The sequence below is a fragment of the Meleagris gallopavo genome, chromosome 1 (assembly GCF_905368555.1).
Source record: "Meleagris gallopavo chromosome 1, MGAL_WU_HG_1.1, whole genome shotgun sequence".
In the NCBI taxonomy this organism is placed as follows: domain Eukaryota; kingdom Metazoa; phylum Chordata; class Aves; order Galliformes; family Phasianidae; genus Meleagris; species Meleagris gallopavo.
In genome coordinates, this window is record NC_139404.1 from 111,340,719 (window position 1) to 111,367,605 (window position 26,887).

The 26,887-nt window shown below is 40.7% G+C and overlaps 1 protein-coding gene across 4 annotated transcripts in view; it reads right to left on the bottom strand.

Moving 5' to 3' along the window:
* Window positions 1-256: 256 nt before the first annotated feature.
* The window catches only part of CYBB (cytochrome b-245 beta chain), a 36,018-nt gene continuing 9,387 nt past the window's right edge, over window positions 257-26,887 (bottom strand). For 2 of the 4 annotated variants that reach the window (XM_085210027.1, XM_010725083.4), the window contains 12 exons: window positions 21,035-21,130; window positions 19,924-20,034; window positions 16,374-16,458; window positions 15,729-15,874; window positions 14,703-14,893; window positions 9,541-9,670; window positions 8,859-8,951; window positions 7,760-8,013; window positions 7,325-7,487; window positions 6,393-6,539; window positions 5,145-5,269; window positions 257-4,417 (listed from right to left, as the gene is read on the bottom strand). In XM_085210027.1, the coding sequence (XP_085066153.1) occupies window positions 4,291-4,417; window positions 5,145-5,269; window positions 6,393-6,539; window positions 7,325-7,487; window positions 7,760-8,013; window positions 8,859-8,951; window positions 9,541-9,670; window positions 14,703-14,893; window positions 15,729-15,874; window positions 16,374-16,458; window positions 19,924-20,034; window positions 21,035-21,130 (1,668 nt within the window). In that variant the 3' untranslated portion in view covers window positions 257-4,290. Of the gene's footprint in view, window positions 4,418-5,144; window positions 5,270-6,392; window positions 6,540-7,324; window positions 7,488-7,759; window positions 8,014-8,858; window positions 8,952-9,540; window positions 9,671-14,702; window positions 14,894-15,728; window positions 15,875-16,373; window positions 16,512-19,923; window positions 20,035-21,034; window positions 21,131-23,408; window positions 23,531-26,887 lie in introns of those variants that run through there. The other 2 variants (XM_003203011.5, XM_010725093.4) reach the window with 2 other exon arrangements.

Genomic DNA, 26,887 nt, shown 5'->3' on the forward strand with positions numbered 1-26,887 from the left:
AGCGAGTGGTAAGCAATTGCACTGTGTATCATTGATTTGTGTATTATTTTATGATTATCACTATTATTTTCCCTTCCTTTTCTGTCCCATTAAACTATCTTTATCTCAAACAACGGGTTTTACTTATTTTTCAATTTTCTCCCTTATCTCTCTGAGGGAGAGTGAGCTGTGTGGTGCCGAGCTTCCAGCCAGGTTAAACCACAATGGCACCAGATGACTTCCATGTGTTTTTTAAAAACATAGGAGCTCATAAATCTTCTATGTAGAATTTAAAGTAATAATGATTTAATAAAAAACAACAACAACAACAAAAAAAAAACACAGTAGTTAAACGTGGAGACAAAATATTACTGGAGGGAAACAAAACAGTCTGTCTGGGCAATGCAGAGCTGCCTACAGCCCTAGTTATTTGTAGTGACAGGGGAGACTGGAGCTGAATCACGTCCTGTGAGACATGTGCTGCACTGCTTAGAGTTCGGAGCAAGGCTCCCTGTGCCTCTCCCTGCACTTGCATGGGCCAAAACATTTGCAAAACCATCAGAAGCATTGTGGGAACTGGAGATTGTCCACAGACTTGCAGAGTTGAGGAACAGGATGAAGAGGGTGAGTGAAGCAGCAGTTGGTAGGAGAGAATGAACGGAGAGAAATCCCTGGTAGCTGAGCAAGCAGAGAGAGACCCATGCAGTGTCCAGGCAAAAGAGCACCAGTGGAAAGGGAGGGATGGACTAAGCAGATCTGGTGCACAGCGGGAAGGCATTTGTAAGCTTTCTGCAATTCTTACAATGCATTTCTACTCTGCTGCTATTAATTTCTGCTTGTCTGATCTGGCTTGTGTGTGGTGAATACAAATGAGACCAGTGGCTTGCTACGGTCTCTATCAAATGCCAAAACAAATGTGTGCTTCATGACAAATAACTACACTGGCTTGCATCTGTGAAACTGTTGCTGTTGTATTCAGTCAGATGTGAGCATTTGATGCTGCAAGCTCTTAGAACCATTAATATCTTAATATTTGCTACTAACAAACACAAACTGACTGAAGGATGCAAAAATACGAACAGTCAAAATGAATTTGTTAAGAATATTCCAAGATAGAGAATGAACCTGCAGAAGTGTTTGATAGGCAACTTTTTGGTTTCTAATTTGATTTATCCCATCACTTGAGGACTGAAATGCAGAAAGTCTCCACCCAGCAGAGAAACTCGCACAGGACAGGAAAGAGGAAGCTCTATTTCACAACTGGCCTGGTTTCCTCCTGGGAGATGTGTAATCGTGAACAGGCAGAACAGTTCTTTATTATAGGTTAAAATTTATGAAAACTTGGATTTCCTTTGCATGTGGGCAGCTTTGCAAGTATTTACCAGGGAAGGAAGGAAGGAGAAGATGAAACTCAGTGCATACTGAGATTTCACATATGTTAGCCAGATATGGCCAGGTGCCTTGCATCCTCAAGAACCCCTTTCAGTTTCCAAAATTAAGATGGGAAATGGGAGCTGACCAGCACTCCAGAGGATCAGGCTCCTTAACTATATTTAAGGATATTGATTAATTAATCAAATTATTTTTTCAGATGGCTGCATTTGAGAAGACAGACAAAATATTACATCAGAAGGAAAGTAAAAGAACGCTGACTGGGAGCCACAAGTGAGATCATTTTCTCTTCATCTGTTTGAATTGAACTGCTAATTCTTTCCATTAGATAAAACATCTATTTTTCTAATCCAACCAACTGGTTCTTCTTGCCATCAGCAGAGCATTTTTCATCTGAGTAGGGAATTTTCGTAGCTGGATGAAAGGACAGACTTCAATCTTCTTCATAAACTTAGGTGCAGCATGAGTTCAATACTGCAAATCACAAGTCCTACACTCCTGTCACTGCTGGTTGCGTCAGGAGAGATAAGAGGTCCTCATTTCTTTTACAGTCGTCCCTACAGAAGAAGCAGAGATAAGACTGGAGGATACTATAGGACAACCTTAGTGAGGGAGCCACACCTAATGTTCAGACCCCATTGGAATTGAGGATGATTCTGAGGGTATTCAAAGCCCCCCACAAGCATGGGCAGTGTCAGAGCTCTGCCTGAGCAATCCCAATGGCTCATTTACTTCGGCACCCAGCAAGTCAGTGATATGGTACAGGTGTGGGAAGAGTTTTGGAGTGGCAATAGACCTTCATCTATGAGAGAGAGTTCTGTCAAGTCCTGACTTCTGCCTCTGGCTGCCATCCCTCCTCCCTTGCACTGCCTCCCCCAGCTGTCCACAGGAACAACTTTGGGATGCCCCTGCCTTTCAGAAAACCTTGCTACTGCTTCTTGCATAGAGGTCATACACCAGGTAACTTTGCTTAAACTGCTGAATACCACGTTTCCTAAAGGCAAGAAGCCACTTTGTTTTTAGAGCAGGCTCTTTGGAGCCAGGAATTTGACAATGAAATAAATCTGTTGATTGCAAAAACTACCCCTGCTGCTTCCCCGATGACAGAAAAACCCCAGACACCCGGAAGGAGGAAATTTTCAACGAGAAGCCCAGCCTACAGCAGTGGTCAGATTCCAAGCAGTGCACCTGGCCATAAAACTGGACTGTCCTGTAGGCTCAGCAGTAGCCCGCTGTAGCCCTAGCTCTCTCCTTAGGATGAGTGAAGAGCTCTGTATGTCCTGTATGGGAAGCAGTAGTGTTGTCACAGCCATCACCATGTAAGAAATGGTTGGTTTCTTGTAGCTTGTCAGTAATACCACAGATGTGGGGAACTTTTATCGATCAGGCAAGCATTTGGAAGGAGGGCTCTACTCCTTTAAGCACCCCGGTAGACAGCAGCATTGATTTAAAACAATACCAACATTATTCCATGCTTTGCTGAACAGTAGGGAGGTCTCAAACTAGTTTCTTCCTGATGTTTGTATTTCAGTGCCATTTCACTCACGTATCATAAATTTAAAATAAACTTCATATTCAGATGATGACTGATAATGCACGTCTTAAATTTTTGCAGCATTTAATAATACAAAACTTAGAAGGAAACTGAGAAGCTTTCATGTGCTTGCTCTTTTGTATGTTTTAGGAAGGCAGTGGTTTAATAATAAGTACAGGATTCCTTTTTCTGAGTTTGAAGGGACAAACGATCCCTAATATATGCATGCAGCAGGTCTGGGAGCATCATTAGAACTGGCTACAAAAAGAAAGATCCCTGGAGCTGTAAGAATTCTGATGATATTTCCATTAAAATCAAAGCCAAATATTTCAGTGCTCTCTGTGCAGGATGAGATCCTTATCATTTCAGTAGCAATTCATTTTATTCCAACAAAGAAGCTTCTTTAATTCCGCTTAAACTCTGTTCTCATTTAATAAGTGGATTGCAAACAGAATTATGTAGATTTAAACATGGCCCTTTTGAGGGAAAGAACTGAAAATTTCCCCCAGGGTTGATTTGTACTAGCGTTTACCAGCTGTGACTTCCTGCCTTTCAGATGTGTCATATGGCAGTTTCCTATTCATATATAACAAAATGATAATCTGTCCTTCTGAGGTAGCGCATAGTGCTTAGATAACGTTTACAAATGGTTTAAAGGGAGAACACATCAGGTCTTGCAAGGTGGGAGTGTAAAATATGCCACATATGACCAGATGGCTGCACAAACTTGTCTGCAAACTTGACTGCAGCTGTGGCATGGTGGCAGTGGTACTCTGACATCCAGGTGGCTCCTTTTCAGTACTCTGCTTTCCTAAAGAGAGCTGGCTGCTGTTCAGCTGCTCACACTACCTCCTGGACAGGGTGTTTAGGCTTGTCTTTGGAAACCTGAGAGATGCTTGTGTTCAAAGCAGATTTCCTGTTTAAGGAGAAATCTTTCCCCTTCACCCTTTCCTAAATTCCCATTTCGAAGTACTCTCTATAGCCAGCATAAGCTGTCTCTAAGTAGCAAGCATTACACCAGAATGCTTTCTTGTTTAATAGCATTAAGCTTTATCAATGTGAATTGGATCCCAAATGCATATGGCTGCGTAGAACCTTCAGCAGTCATTATGAATAACAGGAGGATAAAGGCAGTTATTTGAGAGGAAATCCCCTCATGAAGACAAATAAGTTTCGGCTAAATTGCCAGCATGTGGGGGGCAGTGCAAACTTTCCTAAGGTGAAACTTGATTCTTTACCACAGCATCAAAATAACTCCAAAGAAGCAAAGGGATATGTGTTAGTGTAGCTGAGATTAGAAGCTGGGCTGTCCTCCCCAGATTCCAAACAGAAAGAGGTCAGCGTTCAGACTTTGGCGGACTGAATGACCGCCACGTGTCTGGGAGTTAGAAGTTTTCCTTGTTAAAAATGAAGTGTACTCCTCGTGGGTCAGCTTCTGAGTTGCTGATGCTCTGCTTGTTGAGCGTGTCAGCGAGGCCCTCAGGTCCACAGAGGAAAACACCTATTCTGGAACTGTTAAGAAAATGGAAACATGGTCAGGAACTAGACATAGAGTCGCTGGATGTTCATGTAAATCAATCTTATGTTCTCTAGCAGCAAGTATTTTTTCTCAGCTACAGGAACTAAAGCAGAACAGCACGTCTGTCCTTTAAAACTTATCAGCCCTTCAAACTTGCGAGACATTTATTGCCACTTCTAAACCACGTAGCGAGTTAAATCTCAGCTCAGAAGAAGTCAGTGAAGACAATTTTATTGACCTCACTGGAATCAGTGAAGTAAAGCCTCAAAGAGTTCATGGCAAAAAGTTGTGAAAGGAACAAATCAGGTTTTTTTTCCTGCTAAGTTCAGATGCTCAGCTAAAGGTCATCTGTACTCAGGTGTTGTTTTTTTTGTTTTGTTTTGTTTTGTTTTTTGAGGTAGAAGGTGTTATTTTTAGAAGTATTTAGAAGTTCATTCCTATCTACTTCAACTTGAAAGATGGGATATATTTTTCCTAAAACATCTGCTAGTGATTAGACACTGCATCGAGTGTCTCACCACATACGGATGCTCTTTTTTTTAAACTGTAGGTTAAAGTAAATCGGTCAAGACCTGATGGGATGAAACCCCATGTCAAGATCATGGCTGAAACCATGTTATTAAAATATCATCAACATTATCAGTCAAAGGAACAAGATTGTGCTGTTACGGCAGTTAAATAGAGGACATTCACAGACACTTTCAATTGGTACAAGATTACCCTGGATGCTGCCTTGCAATGGTTTTAAACTCATTTTCCCAGTTAGGTCTTCCATACAATGTTTTCTGTTTAAGGCCTGTAATCACATCCTTTTCCTCTTCATGATGCATTACAAAATGAGTGGCCTGTGAGAAATGAAAGACAAAGGATAGTGCCATGACAATATGCACCATATTATTTGCATTCCAAGAACATTCCTGTAGAATTTATGGTATTTAGAAAGGAAAATTAACACAAGTAAAGTCCTGACCAGCAGTGTCCATCTCTCTCTTTCCCCCAGTCTGGGTTATCTGAAGAACTGAACACTCTGAACGCATAACAATTATATTCCTTTTGCAATGAACTGTTTTAGTCCTGTAAGAACTGTAAAATAAAGCTGCAAATTGAAACAACTCTTTCCCTTCCTATGACCTTAATGAAGTTCTGCCAGTTTGATCTCTGGAAGGTCTGATTCATATGAGGACATTTTGTCTACTCTCTCTATGTAAATTTCACCTAGAATCATCTAAGTAGATGCAGGAGGAAACAGAAGACAGTTTTAGGGCTAAAGTTCAGCCCTTGCTGAGTTCTGAAGCCAAGAAACTTAGAACTTTCTCCAAATCCAAGAATTGCATGACTTTTCTTCTTTCCTTCATGTTTTTTTCACTGTATGCGTGAAGTAACTTCCTGCCTTACTGCTACTCTATCCCTGTAGTTGAGCTACAGCACTTAGACACACAGTCAATTTTTCAAAGGCGAGATATAAGTGAAATAAAGCACCACTAAAAGTAACAGACTGAGCACCTTTCCTTATTGAATCACATGCTCTACCGAGTCATGGAAGAGCTGTTCCTTCATCACTCTTCTCCAGCCTATAATCATGGGATCACATAAAGAACTCATGAATGTTCTGAAACAAATATGCTGCCATCACTCAAATTTTTTGCATTAGCTTCCCCAAAATGGCATTAACTTTTCTGTAAGCAGTAATGGCTTAGATATGCTTGCAGGGCGAGCCGAAGTTGATGCTGTAAGAAAATACTACTTCCCAGCATGCACAGCCAGAGTGAAAAAAAAAGAGAAAGTCAGTGCACATCAGCAGCTAATCTCATCTAAGTTCTAGTGAGTAATAATTATCTGCACTTAAAACCCCTGAGAGTCATGTGGAAGCTCGGAATAATGACCATATGAACATTTATTAAAACATAACACACTTGCTAACATCAACCTCGGGGCACAAGGTGGTGATGTTTTCCATAGTGATGTTACCTGAGTTTCATCCCAGCCAGTAAGGTAGATGTTATAGCTGAGAAACTCTGCATTATTCCTCTCCTGCATTTGAGTCTCCAGAGACTGCAAGAGATCAGCAAACCATTCAAAGGCATGAGTGTCCCTGCAAAGCCAGTAAAAATAGATCTGGAAGAGAGAAGAGAGGACTGTCAGGGGACATAGGTACTTAGGTTTCCGAGTTTCTGTTTGCTGACTAAAGAAGGATGGTAGAGTTCTTAAAAATATTGCTCTGACCAATTCAGTAAATGGGTAGGCTGATGCTGAAGCTATTTAGGAGTTTGGATAGTGAGAGGGTTGTGAAGCAGAACAAGGAAATATCTTTCTCTCTCTCTTCTGCTGGTGGGTCACATTTGTAGTTGGGGATGTTTTCACCAGTTTTATCCCAGTGAAACAGTTTGTTAGAACATAAAATAATGACTTTGGTAGATTCTATCTCCCATCTGCTAGCAGGGAAGGTAAATTAAAGCAAGTAGCAAAACCAGTTCTGTCCAATGAATACAAACGTAATTGCATGTGACCCCACACCTCTGCACAGGGACTTTCCAGGGAGGTGAGAAGAGGATGGTAGCTTTGTGCTTCCACTGACTCAGAGTTACTCTCTCTGTTCTTAGAGAAGGTATACAATGTTTGCATGAGCTGTAGTTAGTGCCTGTGAATTAATGGCATGTCTTGTGTGTCCTGCACGGCTTGAATGGCACTTCCAACACAGGTGGAAATCCCCACGACAACAGCCAGGATTTGAGTGTTGAATTTTGCTCCTACGGTATTTCTTTCTGTCTTTCTCTTTTCTTCTGCAGTTTTGATCCTCCAGCTTCCACGATCACTTTTCTGGGACTGTTTTGATTTTGACCGTTGGTCCTCCAACAACTGAATGGGTTCTGGGAAATCTCTGTGACAAAGAGGGCACGTACCTTCTTAAGTTTTAGGTTGGTTGCATCGTGGCAGTATTTGTACCAGACAGACTTGAGCACAGATGCGAATGGCGTCACCCCTATCCCGGCTCCAACCAGCATAACAGTTTCATAACTGAACACGTCCTCACTGGCAGTTCCAAAGGGGCCATCTACAGCTATCCTGAAATCAAAAGAACATTGAAGAAATAGCTAGTGAATATTTATTAGCATCATTTAAAACAACAACAGAAAGGTAAAGTATTTGCCTGTTGCACCAGAAAGTAAAAGAAAAGGTGGAATTTGTAGAGGGGGGAACCGACAGGAGCAGTCTAAGACCAACATCCATGACAGAAGTTGTTAAGGGTTGTATCACAGATGCCACCAACCAGGTTAACCAAAATTTCAGCTGCCCTAGATTTTGGTTGACTTTACAATGCTTGACTCTGTACATACTTGGGCAACTTCCATGCTTCCTGGAATTCCTGCTTATCACATCCACAGGCATTGAACAAGCCCTCTGTCCAGTCCCCTACAATACGGACATGAATGCTGAAGTAATCCTCTTCTGGGGCAGAGGTTAATGTGAACGGATGCCATTCCAGTTTAGACACTGCTGGACATTTGACAAAAATGTATTGCCCGACCTCCATCTTGAAACCTTTCTTCATCATCTGGAGCTCAATTGTCTTAAAGGGATGAATCACCACCTACAGTAAGAGGGACAAGGGAAAAAAAAGGCAGAAGTAAAAGGGTATCTTCCCTGTTCACTGGTTTTATCTACATTTTTCATTGCTAGCACTGCCCTCTTCTACAGAGCAGGAAAAGCAGGTGAAATGTTCCCAGCAGAATGGGGAGCGAGGAGCAGTGCCTGACAGCCAAGTGAAAGACTGCAGAAGATGCTAAATTTTTGGCTAAAGTACTTTTTCGTATCACGCTTGTGGTCACTCCAAAAGGGACGGGTCAGAGTGGGAACTGTTCAGCCTGGAGAAGGGGAGACTGAGAGGGGATCTTATCAGTGCTTACAAATATCTAAAGGGTGGGTGTCAAGAAGATGGGCCCAGGCTATTTTTGGTGGTGCCCTGTGACAAGATTGCCCAGAGAGTCTGTGGAGTCTGGAAATACCAAAAAAAACACCTAAATGCTTTCCTGTGCAACCTACTTTAGGAAACCTGCTTTGGCAGGGGAGGTTGGCTACATGATCTTTGGAGGTCCCTTGCAAACCTGACAATTCTGTGATTCTGTGCCAGGGAATGTGGAATATTTACATTGCTAAAATTTATGCAGATATGTAGAAAATTAATTTCTCTTCTCCACAATTCAGTATTGTACTTAGCTAACTTTTTCTTCCTGCACTCTTTTGGAGACAGGCTTAGAAAAAACTACACTTGGATGTTAGAGAGTAGTACTTTTTTTGCCTGTTAGAAACCATGACTTTCTTGAGATTTCTTTAGTTGAAAACACTGTATGACATGTAGGAACTGCTGGCTTTGCTGCACCATCTAGAAAAACTGCTAGTGTTTAGCCCAGAGTTAAGCATAGCAGCAACACATACCTTTGTGATAACAACCTTCTGCTGTGATCTCCAAAACCGCACCAGCCTCTCACAGAGGTACAAAAACATGGGACCTACTACCCATTTCCATGTCTGTTAACAGAATAAAATGGGAAGTTAAATTACAAAGATGGCAACCGAGATTACATTGAATTTCTGAAACACTATAAACAGATATTAAATTCAAGTTGCACGTTATTTATCAACCAGAGTAAGGAACAGTTAAAATACATGACATCTTCAAACTGAGTTCTGTTCAGAGGGGGAATTTCTGTCTTTGTTGAGAATTGTATTTGCATGTTTAGTTGTTATTATAGGTACGGCATCATAATTTCCTATGAATGATTTTGTCTCTGCCTAAGTCTGGATATTAATTTTCTGTTAATGATCATCAGGCTATTAATAATGTGAAACTATTATGTAGATTATAGCAATTTATGGAACCCCCATGACTACGAAATACACTTTGGTAAACAGTTCTCAGATTTACTCATCTGTTTTGCCTGTTAGTTGTGCTGTTGTTACAAGGCACTGGAAGTGGATTGTCTGTAGTCCATTTTGGGTTACATTCCATTATGTGGAAATCTTGCTTAATGTAAAGAAAACTACTTTGTACGGCAAGTTTATACACTATTTAACAAAAAGAGTAAAAGTAATTTTTTTGTACTGGATTTTTTCTTACCATAGGAGGATTCCCTGCAAACTGGGGGACTGGGCAAGCTCCTTTCTTTCCCCAGTCAGTGAAATTCTTAGAGCACATCTCTGGAATATGTTCAGCCAGACTCATAGCTGTCTGTCCCCGCACAATGCGCCTGAAAAAATGCAAAACATTAAGGGAGTAAGATGGGAATTAAGGAATATCTGTTACTTACTGTTATTCTATGTATTCTTTTTCTGTGTAGTTATGGACTCCTGCAGTACTATTGCACCTTTTGATACCTCTGTATGGCTCTGATCTATCCAAAACACTGTAGGGGGAGATACCGACTACGAGATCAGGTGAGGAACTGTGAGGTACATTTATTATCACTTCCAGAGTGTAATTACAATAGGAAAACTCAATTCTTTTCAAAACAATCCTACTTTTTCCTTCAATAAGAAAAATGAAACATGGAGTGGGCTCAATAATCAATAATAAAGTTTCCTATTGTTCACTGCAGCAATGATTTCTGTTCTTCTTTTTAAAAATCAAGGAGAGCCTTTTCCGAAGAACATTATTCCTTTGGTAATTTCTCTCTCTTTACAACTGTAGAGTAGATCTTTATTTGGTGTGATGGACACAGGTTCCTCTAGCTCAAAGGAGCTACGTTAGCTGACTTAACTCAAAGCAAGCTGATGTTAGTTGATAATCTAGACTCAACATTCTAACTTGAGCTTTGCTTGTTTTGTTTTGTTCATTTATTTTATTATAGAGAAGCCTGATTGCTCCAGTTCAGCAGAATGGATGCTGGAAAAAGAATTCAGTTTTGAGAAGTAAAAATATATTTTGATCATGTTCACTATTTCTTGCATCTGTGTGAAGTTCTACCAACCTCAGGGCCACATCAGAGCCCCCCATATGATGATAATTAGTAGGTTAAGATCTAATGACTTTCCATTGAAATGATCTGATTCTGATCAGACTGTTTGGTTTTATGCCAATATAACTCTGTTGATATTTTCTTCCCATGACTTCCCTTTCTGCTTTTCAAGCTCAATTTCCTTGAACTTGACTGTGTTTCTAACATTTCAAAGAAACTAGGTATCTAAGTCATATGTATGCCCAGGTTTAAGTGACAAATATATCAAAGGTTAAAAGATTTCACTGCTTATAGATATTACTAATGAATCTCTTCCTCATTAAGGGTTTGACTAACATCCTGCCTAAAAAATAAAGGGAAGAAATGTCACTGTCCCAGGAGCATCATGAGTTACAATTTTCAGGAACAACATCGGCTGCAATTCACTTCCCCAACAGTGACAAGGGCTTCATCTGAGCTGACCTTGGAGTGATTTATAGGAATGGGAGGAGCCCATTTTCTGCCTGTTTTCTGCCACTCCTGAGCCCGTTGCTTAAGGGCTAGTGGTTTTCACCCTGCTCTACACTCCCTTCGAAGTCTGACAAGCCAGTAGCCTGTATAAGGAAAGGAAAAGACTTATTTTCACTTACTACATGCTGTAGATGATCTTCCAAGATTGCAATTAAGCCTTCAGCAATATGGCCTTCTAATTTCTTCTTTTTCTGTTAAAAATTTTACTTTGCAAAGCAGAGTGATCTGAATCTCTGTACTCCTTCCTCCTTACATTTACTATTGATAGGAAGGATCAGTATTTCTATCTGTGACGTGTAACTAATAGACAAATAACATCAGCACTAAAAAGTACTATAACAGCTTGCATCTGCCCTCTTCATTCCATTAACTATGCGTTCTTCAGTTTTCTACATATTCGTATGTATTTATATACATGTTTGTCACAGCCTTCTGTCTCGAGATAAAATGACATCTGTGTGTCTTTCAAACATGTTGAGAGTGTCAGATCATACTTCTGTATTCACCTCCTCCCAAAGCGGTGCCTGACAACCACATGGATTCCCACTGCTGCCTAAACTTTTCAGTACTGTATTAAAATGGTGAAAGTATAGTCATCACTGAAAGAACAAAAAGTCCACTTTTATGAAATATATACTACTCACTGACTGTTAGAAAAAGCAATGTTTGCTTTCTAATAGCATCGTGTAGTAACTGCTGAAAAGTTCAGACATTTTGTCGGTAGTTATATGATATTTCCAGAGGAAACAAATGCCGTTTGTTCTTCTCCTTCAATTTTTGCTCTAACATTCTTCTTGTTTCAGAAGTCAAAATGGACAAACATGCTGGTGGGGATTCTCATCTGCCTTCTATTTCTGTTCTTCCTGCTGTAGTCTCATTTCTGTCTTTTTTTTTTTTTTCTGGTGCTACTAGACTAAGAGGAAGTATTGTTGAATAGTCATAATTATTGGGCATTTTTAAGACACTTTCCAGTGCTCTGAATCCTCAACTAATTTTAAGACCTAGAATTTCATTTTAAATGGGTAACACAGTATATCTATGAACTATGAAACGTGCCTTGGATACTTAAGCATTCTTTTCATGCATCAGTTCTGTAGTTTTATAAAATGAAACTGAAGTTTCATTTTGGAAGGCCAACAGGACTGACGTTCTGGTAGGGGTATGTTACAGACAGCCTAACTAGGATGAAGAGATCGATGAGGCATCCCACGAGCAGCTGGCAGAAGTTACGTGATCAGTAGCCCTTGCTCTCATGGGGGACTTCAGCTTCCTTGATATATGCTGGAAATATAATACAGCATAGAGGAAGCAGTTTAGGAGGTTTCTGGAGTGTGTGAAAGACAACTTTGTGATGCAGCTGATAAGACAGCCTACCAGGGAAGGAGCCCTGCTAGACCTGCTGTTCACAGAGAAGGACTGGTGGAAGATGTGGAGGTCAGGAGCTATCTATCTTGGACAGAGTCACCAGCAGAATTCTCAATTCTTGGTGATGTCAGCAGGGGGGCCAGCAAAAACCTGGGACTTTCAGAGGACAGACAGGAGACTGGCAGGGAGGGTCTCTTGGGATTCAGTCCTAAAGGGGAAAGGTGTCCAGGAAGGCTGGTCGCTCCTCAACAAGGAATTCTTAGAGCCACAGGAGCAGGATGTCCCCCTGTGCTGTCAGATGAGTCAGCAGGGAAGAAGACCAGTGTGGATGACCAGTGAGCTTTCTCGAAGGCCCCAGGAGGAAAAAGAGTTTACCTCCTGTGGAAGAAGGGATGGACAACTCTGGGAGAGTACAAAGAATTTGCTAGGATATGCAGGAAAAAAATTAGAAAGACAGAAGCCCAGCTTGCACTGAGCCTGGCCATTGTAGCAAAAGAGGATAAAGAACTTTTTTTACAAATATATTAACAATAAGAGGAGGACTAAAGAGAATATCCATCTTTTACTGAAACATGACCTCTGAGGATAAGGAAAAGGCTGATGTTCTCAATGCCTTCTTTACATCTGTCTTTAACAGTCAGACCAGCGATCCTTGGGGTACTTTACCTCCAGACTTGGAAATCTGGGATAGGGAGCAGAATAAACTCCCCACAATTCAGGTGGAGACAGTTAGAGACCTTTAATTCAATCTAGACTGCCACAAATCCATGGGGCTGGATGGGATCTACTCAAGGGTGCCGAGGGACCTGATGGAGGTGATTGTCAAGCTGCTTTCTACCATCCATCAGCACTCCTGGTCAACCAGAGAGGTCCCAGAGGACAGGAGGTTTGCCAATGTGACTCTCATCTACAAGAAAGATCATAAGGAGCCTCTGGGGAACTACAGGCCTGTCAGCCTGATTTCAGTGGCAGGGAAGGAGATGGAACAGAACATCTTGAATGAGATCACATAGTAAGTGTGGGACAACCAGGGGATCAGGCCCAGTCAGCACAGATTCACAAAAAGCAGGTCCTGCTCAACCAACTTGATCACCTTCTATGACTGGATGACCTTCTGGTGGATGAGGGAAAGGCTGTTGATGTGGTCTACCTAGGCTTCAGCAAAGCCTTGGATTCTGTCTCCCACAGTATCCTCCTAGGGAAGCTGTCAGCCCGTGGCTTGGACAGGTACATTCTTTGCTGGGTAAAGAACTGGCTGGATGGTTGGGCCCTGAGAGTGGTGGTTAATAGAGTCAAATCCAGCCCATGGCCAGTCATGAGTGGTGATCCCCAGAGGTCACTAATGGGGCCTGTCTTGTTCAGTATCTTTACTGATGAGGCAATTGGATACACCTTCACTAAGTTTGCAGAAGACAACAAGGTGAAGGGAAGTGTTGATCTGCCCAAGGGTAGGAAGGCCCTTCAGAGGGATCTGGACAGGCTGGATTGATGGGCTGAGGCCAATGGATGAAGTTCACCAAGACCAAGGGCCAGGTCCTGCATTTTGGCCACAACAACCCCAGACAACATTACAGGCTTGGGGCAGAGTGGCTGGAAGACTATATGAAAGAAATAGACCTGGGGATGTTGGTCAACATTCAGCTGAACATGAGCCATTGGTGTGCCCAGGTGGCCAAGAAGGCAAAATGCATCCTGGCTTGTATCAGAAATAGTGCAGTCAGCAGGAGCAGGGAAGTGAGAATCCCCCTGTACTCAGCTCTGGTAAGGCTGCAATTTGAGTACTGTGTTCAGTTTTGGGCTTCTCACTACAAGAAAAGCATCAAGGCCCTGGAGTGTGTCCAGAGCAGGGCAACAAAGACGGTGAGGCATCTAGAGCATAAGTCTTATGAAGAGTGGCTAAAAGAACTGGGATTGTTTATTCTGGAGAAGAGGAGGCTTAGGGGAGACCATATTGCTCTCTACAGCTACCTGAAAGGAAGTTGTGGCAAAGTGGGGAGCAGCCTCTTCTCCTAGCTAACAGAGATAGGAATAGAGGTAATGGCCTTAAGTTGCATCAGGGGAGGTTCAGGTTGCATATTAGGAAAAATTTCATCTCTGAAAGGGTGGTCAGGTGCTAGAGCACGTGTGTGATGTAATTCCTTTTAGGTTTCAGAGATGAATTAAGAATTAGAAATAGGCACTTTGAAAAAAATATTCTGAATTTAAATATCCTAAGAAGTTGATTATCAGTGAGCTTAAGCATGCCCGAGTCTCATACAGTCTCATGCATGTGAATAATTGCTGTATGTATCTGAGAGCCTGTTGGCCTCAGAGTCTATACTGGCACATCATTACCTGCAGAAATAACTGCTCCTTAGTGACTCAAGTCTCTATATGCTTCTATGAGTAGAGAGTTTGAAGCTAAAACAGAGTAGTGATCATGTATTATATGATAAGTGCAAATACTCACCCAGCACCATGGATGACAAGGCCAATAAAGAAGATGACAAATAGATGGTGAGTGTACCAAAACACTTCAAAATATGATCTTCGGATGATTTTGGTGGATGATGTGATGATCAGTATGAGGGCCAGAGTGATGATAACACCGGTGAGACCAGCCAAGTACGTGAAAGCCACATATAAGCCCCCAACAGGATTCTGTGAAATAATTGCACATGTTGGTCAAAGTAAGGGGTTGTTACACCAAAGCTAAGGCAGCTGAACCATCAGTCTATCTCACTTGCCAGATCCTTCACCCTGTTGCAAATCTTTAGGTTATCCTCTGTGTGTGAATTTGCCAACAATGCATTGAAAACGCACTCCAATTTTGTTGCACTGCAGATTACTCCTACTAGAGAAAGTAAGAATAGAAACAAAGGGTTTCATACCTATCTGCACACCAAGGACTATTTCTTATTCTGCTACTGCTCAGCAATATGTGTGTGGGAAAAATGAACATTTGTGCATAGCTCTCTTGCTAAAGCTGAAGTCCCCCACGTCCATACTTAGAGAGCTGAACTAAAGCTCTTATTTTTAATGGTGCTGGGCAGTTGTGGGTCTATCAGTTTACAAGAACATCAGATTCTCAGGGCTTCTGAGAAATGGAGAGGTTTCTTTCTCTGTTTTCTTTTTCTGTTTTTCTTTTCTTTTTTTTTTTTTTTAATCCTGAGCTTAGGGAACCCAATTTCAAATGTTTTTCTCAATTTCTGTCTACCTTTATGTGGGAATGTCTGCCTTACTCAAAAGACTTCCTTGCAGGGCATTTTTTTTTATGCTATGCTTTAAAGCTACTTTGAAATCCTCATGTGAAAAAGCTTAAGGTATTGCCAAAAATCAGCAACACTATTATTGATCACTATAGGAGAATGAATTCCAAAAGGCTTGCCTGCAGAATGGTTCAAAGACAAATTATGCACTCCAGAAATAGGCAGCGTTCTGAGATACTCTTAGGTAATCATCTAGATGAATGTAATAATGATTCTTCACAGCTTACCGGAATAGTTTCTCTGTAAAAGTTGTTATAGCTTTCATTTGGGCTATCACCAAGTCTAGAAAGCATAGCTGCCAATGTTCCTTTCTCTTCAACACGTGCATGCACGCTCCACTCTACATTGAATAAGTGTGCAATGGTGTGAATTGCTAGGAAAGAGAAAAAAAAGAAATAATTAGGGATAAGTACAGAGTAAATGCTCCCTGTTTTGGGGTAACATTTGGGTAGGTTTTGTAACATTTCTCAGCAGCAGCTTAGAACTTTGCCACTTCCATGACAATTTCAGATCACTGATGAGTATTAATTCTTTCATATTTTCTTTTATTTGTTTCAAATGTGCCAGCAAAGAAATAAGCCTAAACAGAAATTTTAGCCAGAGTATTTGGTTCTCAAGACATTGCCAAATACCTTTTATTAATCCTTGTCATGAATGTTATTAGCAGTGAAAGAGAAAAGCATCCTTGCTTATTCATCTTTTGCTATCAGTTGCAGAATAATACTTAAAATGTTTCAAGCCTTGATGCACTCTGACTCATTTAAGTTAATAAAATCAGCTCTCTTCCTATATCCTTAAGAACTTGGATCTCATTTGGATTCTACATAACACGAACAGGAAAGCAATAACCAAAGAAACATTTGAGTACCAACCAGTATGAAGGGCGATCATCCATGCCACCATTTTGTGAAAGGTGAGGTTCCTGTCCAGTTGCCTTCTTATACGGGTAGAGCAGCACTTTGAGTTTGAGGAAAAAAATATTTGCAGACTACTTGTGATTCCTACACACACTTATTTAAATGCAGAGAAAAGAATGGATGCCCTGAGCACAAGAATTGGTGACATTGCTGATAAAGAATTAGAATTCCTAAATATAAACAAAAATATATTACTCCATACATCCGAATATGATAATAACATGTTGTATTTTAATATGTCTAGTTGAAACAAAGTATATGACAATGAGAAAGCAAAATAACATCAATTATGGCAAAAATATATATCTTATCTGTATTAAATTTAAATTAGATGCTATAAATGGAGGGAATAATCATACTCTGCCTGCCTGGAGAAGTTGACTGTTTTAGATAGAGTCTTGTATTGCCACATAACAACAGGACCCTGCTGTAGTTCACACTCCAAGCACCCAAGTTTGGGTGCTTCCACTCCGAACACACCAGTCACTTATGGTTCTAAGTGATTCCTTTCCCAGAACTCTGGGTGTACTTGGCAAACACTCACTTACAACTTGTCAGTGGAATTACCCGAAGAGAAATAAGAATAAAAAAGTCTCTACTAATACAAGCTGAAGAACAGCTTTTAGGATAACAGAATGATATTTTCATTAACTATTATGAAAGGTGCCTGAGAGGTCCCATCTAAATTACAGTCTCTATTATAGTCAGCAGGAGTTTTCCTATAAATTCATGTTCCTGTAAAGTTAGCATTTGCTGTCTCCATACAGAAGAAAGTGTAATTATTCTGTTGTGTCCTTATATTGCTTTTGCTGACTGACAAAAAGCAGAAATTACTAAGCAAGCTAAAACATGCATGCATGAGAGCCATATAGGTGTTTTACACAACCAATTAAGAGAGCAAAATAATCATTCAAGTGCTAGCTGAACACTAACTTTGTAGATGGTATGGTAAAGTATCTTCCCAGTCAACAGGGTGGATCACATCATCCCAGACATTCAGAGCGAAACAGAAGGGATAATAGAACACCAGAACAATTAAGCATAAGACCAAGCAATAGCAAAATGCTGCAGTTAGGTTCAGTGGTGAAGCTCATTAACAACAGCAATGAACACAGAACAAAGGGGCATGTGAAGACAACATAGCTGTTAATGATAAATATCTTTGTAGTGCATGATTTCTGGGTGGCAGGATGTAAAGGGCGGGAGTTTCCAGCACACTGCTATTGAGCAATTGGTTTGAACAAATTTCCCCTCTCCCTAACCTCAATGGCATTGCTGTTGGAAATGCCACTACCCTTTCAATATGTTACATGACATTTAAAAATCCTGGTTTTCTTAAGAGATCCTCACAGGTCTTGCTTCCAGAGCATAGTTAATTAGACTGAACAGCAGAACAAGCATAAGCAGCTGTACTGCTGCACCAAGGCACAGTCCCAGCACTACCCCTGGCACAGTGGACTTGGCATGTTTTGCTTAAGATAATTACCTCCTTCCTGAGGTATAGCCTTATTGCAACAAGCAATTGAAGTTAAACAAAGTCCAACTGCCTAACAGTCCTATTTTATGTCCCTTCCTCACGTCCTTGCACACCCTCAGAGCCTTTAGCTTCCTCATACAGCCAGACAGTGAGCTGCAGGCAGGCATCAAAACCATGCAGCTCTCTACATGATTCTCACTTGCAAACTGAAGAGAAGATGAGCAACTAGGGACAAGCAGCATTAAGACCCAGCTGGAATAAAATTCTCAGCCCTTGGAATCATGTTTTAGCATTACTGTAACATCTCTGCAAATGTCTTCAGTTCTTTCATTGCTTTGAGCTCAGAAGACCTCTTCCCAACCTGCTTTCAGCTTGACGCCTGTGAGATCTATTTCAGACCTCATGAAGACCTAGTATGATCAAGATCTCATCAATGTTTTCCAGCTGTATTCATCTAACGACAACACAAAATCTTACTAAATTTATGTTCATTATTAACTTCTGCAGCTTGGGAAGCCAGCTGTCATTGTGGCATATACTATTTGATCTTCCTCAAAGCAGAGGAAGAACAACTTTAGCCCTACATTTTTACTTACTATTCTTTTTCTTCCACGCACATGGAGACAGCGTGTCTGCTTTTACCACTTCCCAGAATCCGAAGAATCTCAGAACAAGATAGAAAGTTTATATTTCTTAGTGCTATGGCTAAAAAAGGCCAGAGCACTTTGGATGGCATTGAAAATATAATTTAGGAGCAGAGACAGCTCACATTCATCCACGATGACTGCCAGAGTATATGTACCAGATGAGTATATAGCCTGGATTGTGTCTGATTATTTTCTGGTGGCTTTATATCCCACTCTCCTCTGCTATGAAGGATTCTTGAAACTGCACGTATTGTATGATTGCTTGTTCTTTTGCTTTGCTTTTTCCACCCTCATGAACAGTCTCGTCTGCATGAAAGAATTTCTGATAGATTTACAGATAAAAACCATGTTCTGTGAACTAGTGCCAAAGATGATAGGAAGAAAGGAGTAATCATATATTTGGAAGGAAAGTTTATGAGCTTGAGGAGAATATTATTCCACTGAGATGTGGCAGCATACAGGTCCTTGATAGGAATGGAGTGACTGTGATGCAGATAGAAATGAGGCAACAGGATGAATAGAAAAAAAACACAAGAAGTGCTAGGGTCCCCTCAGCTGACAAAGTACATCCATTTTGTATTAACAAGGTTTGCAACTTAGAGTTCCTTTTGGAGGCCTAATCATTGTAGCTGCGGAACAGGACCCTTTTTATTTTAATATGCCTGGATAAAATTATTTTGTTGTTGGCTTTTTTTTTTTTTTCCTTTCCCTGCATTGTTTCTGTTGTAATAGACAGCAATCTGCATTTCAGCAACGTGACAAAGTCAGTGCTACCATAGGAATCCACTCCAGATATCACCTAGAAACGATCATCCTTTTCTTAGTTCCTTGGTACTAGGCAGTTGGGAGCTAGGAATGGTCAAAAGGCTGGTGAACTGTCTCATCCTGAGATGGACATGCAATGCAAAAAAGAAAGAATGTAGTTTATGAACTTGTTGAAAAGTCCCTTTCTAAAAGTCTGTGAAAGCATGTATTTGCTGTAAGAGCTGAATATGCAAGCAAGGAGATACAGGCTAATTTATCCCACTATAAATGGGTATTGTATCATTGATAGACTAGGAAATATGTGTAAGCACCACCAACGATGGCTGGCATGGAGCAGAGCGCCTCTGCACCTGAGACAGCATGATGCCCAGGAGACAAAAAAAAAAAAGAGGAAGGCTAAGTCAAGGCTAAATATCTCAATAGAGCTCTAGGTTTACCGCTGGCATATAGACCTCAGTCTTGCTCAGAGCAAAACCCTGAGTTTATCTACTTCTTCAAAGAAGACATCCCACAACTATGGTATATTTGGGGAACTTGGACAAAGATTCTTGGTGTACTTGCAAAGCTACTTGGGTTATTATTTGTCACAAATTTTGAAATTCTTTTTTCATCTTACCGCACTTGATCCTCTGAGGAAGGAGAGCAAGTTTCGACATACTGGCAGCAGAATCAGCATGCAGTTGAAATTCAGACACGCTGCAGGAGCTCTTGCCAGAGCCAAAGCACGCTGAAATTGGAGAGGTGCTATTATTAAATTAATTACCTAAGACATTATCCAGGAGACAGATAAGCATAGATTTTATAAGTGATTATGACACAACTATTCATGAGCATGAGATTTAGAATTAGTTAACAATGTTTGCACTTCAGAGCAGCCATGCTGCGGCCTAGTTAGGGGCACAAATGCAGAAAGAAAAGATTCCTCCAGATAAGCTACCCTCTATTTACAGTTTTGAAATAACACAGCAGTATGAAAAGCTCCCTGTCACATTTGGCAGTTGGTAGCCAAGTGCAGATGCAAATTTAAGCTAGCAGCATTTTCCTTCCCAACATTTCAGGAAAATTTCCCCGCTGCTATTTCAGTTGGCTGAATTAGGGTAGACAGAAGGACAGCTTAAGAGGGAAGTGGTTCAGTGTTCAGAAAAGCAATGGGACTGGATCCAGAATTCTTCACAAATGTAGGCTAGTCTCTCTTGCAGCTTGCACCAATATCAAAGAAGCTTTGTCATGCTCATAAAGCTCATCTCAGTTTCAGAAGGTTAGTCCCTAGAACTCTAGCTCCAAACTTCCCTTGTGTGTGCATCTCTGTAAAAAGAATCCAGGGAAATTCATTGCCTCATCTTTTAGGAATATTTTCCCTTGATAGCCATATAAACTGTTTGTGCTATGAAAAACAATTGGAAGGGAAAACGATTGCATCATAGTTTTAGAAGCAATACTTTATTCGTCTCCTCCTTAATAAAGTAGCCATCATGCATATTCACTTTAATTACCATGAGCACAACTGTTACCTGGAAACATCTTTAGAATGAGATCTCTCTATTTTGCTATCAGCTTTCTATTCAGAAGCTCTGGACAACTATGTGCATTCAGTTATCTGTTTATTTGACTTTTAACTCCTTCTTGAACCTGTTGCTCCAGCAAACTAATCCTGTTTCAATCAAATAAAACTAGGAAAAATTGTGCGTGCGCACTCTGTGCCAAGATAATGTATGTTTTGTACTTACGCCAAGGAGTACTCTGGTGTAGAAGAAATTTTGTGGGAGATCATATGCAAGATAGAACCACCAAAAGAGGAAGATATTTAACCCCAGCCACACAAGCTGAAAGAAAAATGAAGAGGAAACTTTAAACTTTGTTGATCATTCAAGAGAATTTACACAGTACAGAAGATGGCCAATAAGATCTTTGTATTTCTGTTTGTAGAGACAGCTGTGCTGAGTATGAAGGGTTCAGCAAGGAGAATATATATATATATATATATATTTTTTTTTTCTGGTAGAAATTAGCTTTGAGGTGTATAGAAATGGTAATAAACCCAAATACAGATATTGGCAGCTGAAAATTTTGCATGGTTCTAAGAATTTAGACATGATTATATAAGGACTGTGATGTTACATGTGTCTAGTTAAGTCTGTGAGGTTAGCTAAAACTCCAAGCATCATTAAAAATTAGGGCCTCTTCAAAATGGCACTTCCTCAGATATATTAACCTTTGTATGAGGAACACTTAATTGCTGTTCTACAGCACTAAGAAGCTTGAGATCTAAATATAGATTGCCTTAATTACACCCGAGGCCTGACCATAATGTTTTCTACTGTGTAGGAGGCTCTAAATGTCTGAAATCAGTCAGCAAGAAATATTTAATGCAGGCATTTAGGTAGAGTTTAGACTATCCAAAATCAGACTTTTTCATAGCTATACTGCAGTACTCTCTCACAGTGTGCATCCTACACAGCAGATTTCTTCAGGACAGAGAAGTTATTAGCCCTTCTCAAAACTACTGAAAGTAGCCCATCTGGCTGCAGAAATTATAATGAATTTGGCCATTTGCCCATCAAATCAGCTCTTTGCTGATTTCACATACTGTGTTATGTGGTACAATCTGTATCAATGCACCTCTATTATAAATAGATTAACCAGGATGTAAAAACAGAGAAAAGAAACTCCAAGAACTGGGAGAAAACTCAGTCTATGGCTGTAAGTTAAGGATACCATAAGTTCTGACTCGACAGTAGCTCATCCCTCTTAACCCATATTTTTGCTGGTCCTTTGGTCCAAACTGACACTGTAAATACCTGGGATTAGTTTGGCATTTGAAGACTTCTTACCTGGATGGAATTAGTCTGGGAAAGTGAAGGGATTTCCATCAGTATAAGGGAGTATCAGTATAAGGGAGTACATGAGGAATCCCCAAATTCTTATTATAAAATTAATCTCAAGATCAAATGCTCACGCATTTAAAGTGAGAGTGTGCCACTTCCACATACAGTAGCCTCACAAAATGCCGATCTCTGATGGACTCTCACAGTTTTTGGTGTTGACCCATTCAGAACATGGACTCTTTGAAAAACACTGCGACATCCTCTGCCAACTGGAGCTGGGTGGCAATGTTAGCTGCCTCCCATACTCTTTAGTTAGGGCCAGTGGAGGGAGTGTGTGCTGGCATCAAGGCTGGTAGGTGTCTACTTTGTTGGGGCAAACCAATATAAATCGTGTCTGTTTCTATCAGGCGTAGGACAGCCCTGTATAATAATGCTGTAGTGGACAATGAAGAATGCTTTGCTAAGGATTTCAGTGAATAATACTTACACATACTAACCCCACTTTGCAGAAATCCCCTAAATGGCGTTACTTTTTTATTACATGTATTATAATATCAACATATGTATATACTTATCTTGACTATGACATTGCACTGATGTGAAAAAAGGAGAACTCTGAAACACTAACTTCTGCCCGAGGTTTCTCCCACAAGGACTGCTTTGTCTTACTGTTTATCTCGATGAAACGAGAGTGAGATTTTTAGTACTTTCAAATCTTGCTTGGAATAGTTTAACATACTTTCACAGCCACTCCATGCAAACTATATTCAATATGGATTCAAGTGCTAGTTGCCCTAATGAAGAATTCATGACTTTCTGCTCTAAATTCTGGAATCTGACTCTAATGCTAATTTTCTATCCTCAAGACACGTCCAACGTGCTCTCAATTACATATATTTCTGTTTACAAAAATGCAAGAAAACCTTGTCGTTGTGATTGCTTTCTATTTTGAAGTTATATAGCTAATAATGAGATGCAGTGTTATTTCTTTTCCTTAATTCATCGTTGCATCTAAAAATAGCAGGTACTTAAATTTATTTCTATCCAAGAAAACAGCTAACATACAACCATTTCTCAGCTCACAATGAAACCTACAGCAACGCATGTACCAGGGAGAGCTCCTTAAAAATCATGTTCTTGAAGTGCGTCACTGCACTTGCTGCCCTAGCTTCAGAATAATCAAACACGTTATTCGCTGACACAAAGAGATCTGCTTATTAAAACACTTTGTAGAACTTTTTACTGGACACAAATCACAACAAAAAATGGTACTTACAACGACAAAGATGGACAGTCCTTCATTCTCCACCCAGTTACCCATGTTTGCCTGAGATGAGAGTGCACAACAGCCCCGTTCTTTCTCAGACAGTGTCTATGACTTCTCTTATAAGGAAGTGAGAGCAGAAGCTTACAGCAACCTGTTTCCTTTCTCATTCATTTAGGAAATAAATTAACCCATAGTTCAATTTCATATCACACCCATAGTTCAATTTCAAACATGTTTCTACCAACTTTTTATAACTCACACATACATAAATGATTGATATAAACTATCTCTTCCTCAAGATACAGAGTTTGGATAAAATAAATAGCGTAACTGGTGAGGCTTTCTGCTGAAAAATGTATTGTCACTTCGTATAACTTTCAGTGCTGAATTGTAATACACAATTCACAGAAGAATTATCTCATCCCTGGCCTTGTCTTTTTTTATCATCCCAGGTCAGAGATCCCATTCCTGCAGATCCCTTTTGACAAACAGTCACTAGAATGATTTATCTTTTGATCACTCAAGGTTCACAGAAGCCTCCAAATATAATCAAAAGCTCTCCTTTTTTGGGACACACATGCAAACTGTAACATTTCCCCTCTACGTGGGTTTACAGGGAGGACATATGTCACTTGATTGTCTGGGTTTTTTTTTTTTCATTTTTTTGTACTCTCACACAGTTCCAGCCCTGGGAATTCTGTCACTATGGAAAAAAAGAAAAAAAAAAAAAAAAAAAAAAAAAAAAAAAAAAAAAGGTAATGACTTTGCTTCTGTGATTGTAGAGAAGAATATGGAAAATTGTCCGTGTATATTTAGTAGCTTACAAGCCCATCAGACATTTATTCCCAAAGTATTCTTTCTTTAAAAAGCAATACCTTTGAGGGAATTTAATGATTTCTGAATGTTTTCCCTCTGTGGTATCACAGTTCCCAAATCCACAATAAAGAGTATAAAATGAAAAGTGGTCAGGGAAGGCAAAGTGTCTGTTCTGACTTGTGGATGTCCATTCTAGCTGTGAAGACTAGCCATCTCCCTCCACCCAGAAATAGCAGTACTCTTCCTGTCTTTTCCAAGCAAGTGTGCGAAGCCAGGATGCTCTGAGCTTCAACAGCCCTGGCTTGCCTGGCAGCTCCTCAGACACAAGAGCCACCAAAACATGGAACTCACTGCCTTAAAAAGCCAGAAACCCCAAAGAGACACGGCTTAGATCAGTCACAGCTGTCAAAGTTTGACACTCTCTTAACAGCATGACTAGCGGCCATGAAGCAGAATATATTTTAGCTGCTCTCAGTCAAGCATTTATCAAATACCCATAGCTTATCTCACCCTCTGAGCTCAAGGCATAGAGGTCTTGAATAGTTCCAGAGCTGATGGATGCTGTATTTGGGAGGTTTGCCATTTATTTGAAAATTAACGGGACAACATTTAGCATGGTTTCTGTATGTAACAGGTGTGGCTAGAGCTGGTATCAAAACCACCCACACATCACCCTCAATTTAATTCTGAAAATGTGAAATATCACTGGTGTAATATCCCAGAGATGTATATGTTTCATGCTTTGGTCTAGTTAAAAAAAAAACAACAGCACCATATACAAGAAAAGGCAATGTTGGCAGCTGTGTATTAACAATTACGTAGGAGTGTGTTAAACTGAAGTATGAAAAACTGAAACACTTTTTTCTTACTCTGTTTCTAAAGTGCCTGTCATGCTAGATGATTACTGCACACTTTTTTCTTCTTTGCAGTGACTGGTTCAGTGAACAGTGGCCCTTTCTTTTTGTGACAGCCCTGAAAAAGTATTTAGATCTCAGGACACTTCACTTCCTCACAGTAATTTTATGCCAGTTATTCTAGTTCCTCTGTTGATCTGTAAAACAGAGCTCTGTATATCTCTGTACAAATTTAAATAACATAGGACTGAGTGTTTCACACCTGCCTACTAAAAGGGCCATGTAAAATTCTGCATGCATAGATTGCCAAAGAGAGAGATAAAGAAAATGAAAGAGACCCAGTTCCTGCATTGCTGCCAATATGCTAAGACAAGGCTGAGCTCTCTCCCATATAGCCAGTGAGAGACGTTGACTAATCTCTTTTATTTTGTAGGTCAAAATATTTATTTTGAATTCTGTGCATCCTGTGTCTCTCGATCTTCCCTCGATTCTACACCAAAGAGGAAAAAGCAGACAAGAATCTTCTAAGACTTCTTACATGGAGAGGAAAGCCTCATCCTTAACCTTATATCTGTTCTCAAAAAGCATCATCTATAGAGCTTTCTCTGCTACACTACACACCAAACCTGCTTTCACACACAGTCTCAGGCTGTCACTGTACTGACTTGCCTTCACTCATGGGAATAAAGTAGTATGAAACCCCTGCCTTTCCTGTTTTGTTTACAAGATAAATTATCCCATGCTGAGGCCAAGGCTCAGGGCCCCATGCAACCTGGCCTCAAGCATCTCCAGGCATGGGGCACCACAGCTTCTCTGAGCAGCTGTGCCAGCACCTCATCTCCCACATAGTGAGGAATTTCTTCCTAATACCTAATCTAAATCTCCCTTATTTTAGTTTAAAACCACGATCACATTAAGCTGGCAGTAGTTTTCAGGCAAAGGCTGGCGTAAGCAGAAAGTGAGGTTAGCATAACCCCCAACGCATAAAGCCTGAGGCCAAAATAACCCAGCTTTCCGCGGGTCTGCAGGAGATATAGCCCAGCCTGTAGCCATCTAAGAAAATCCCAGGCTTTACGACCCGCTGGGTGCTTCTTTTCCCGCGCTCTTATCGCGTGTTCAGCCCAGCACCTGCACACGGAGCACGTGGAGGCCCGTGGGAGCCTTCAGGCAGCGGGCAACGGCGGCTCGGCACCGCCACCCGGCGGCCAGCTCGTGCCCCTCAGACCCCGCCGGAGGTGGAGCAGCCCCTTCCCGCCCCGCGCCCCGCGCCCCGGCCCTTTGCCAACAATTCCATTTTCCTGCTTCTCCCCAGTCTGCGGTGTCACAGATATCGGGGCTGCTCGTAATGACGTGTCTGCTGGGGCAGGTTTTCACTCATTAAGCTGCCTGCACCATTCTTCAGGATAGTGGGGAGTCTGTTGATTCCATTATATTATACATACACATACACGTATACATATATATATTTTTTTTTCTGTAAAAGCTGAGTAAGAAAATGAGCCCACTGTCAGCATTTTGTATTAAACGTTAATTTACCACTTGGAGATCTACATTTTCAAGGGGAAATATTTTGGTAGATATGAGATTAGAAACAAGAACCAGAGCCAGTGGTGTGTAACAGGTAAAAATATCAGTGCACCACAGCCTGCAAGCTCCAGGAGCAGCTTCTTTTCTCATACGAGTGAAAATGCCACTTCCTTGCTGTCTCCCTACGGGTCCCAGCTTTGCTTTCCTTTGCTAATGTGAGCTCCTCGATGGATCTGAACATCTGGCAGACCTGTCTCATCACAGGTCTTCTGGTGTAAAGAGAGATAGGCT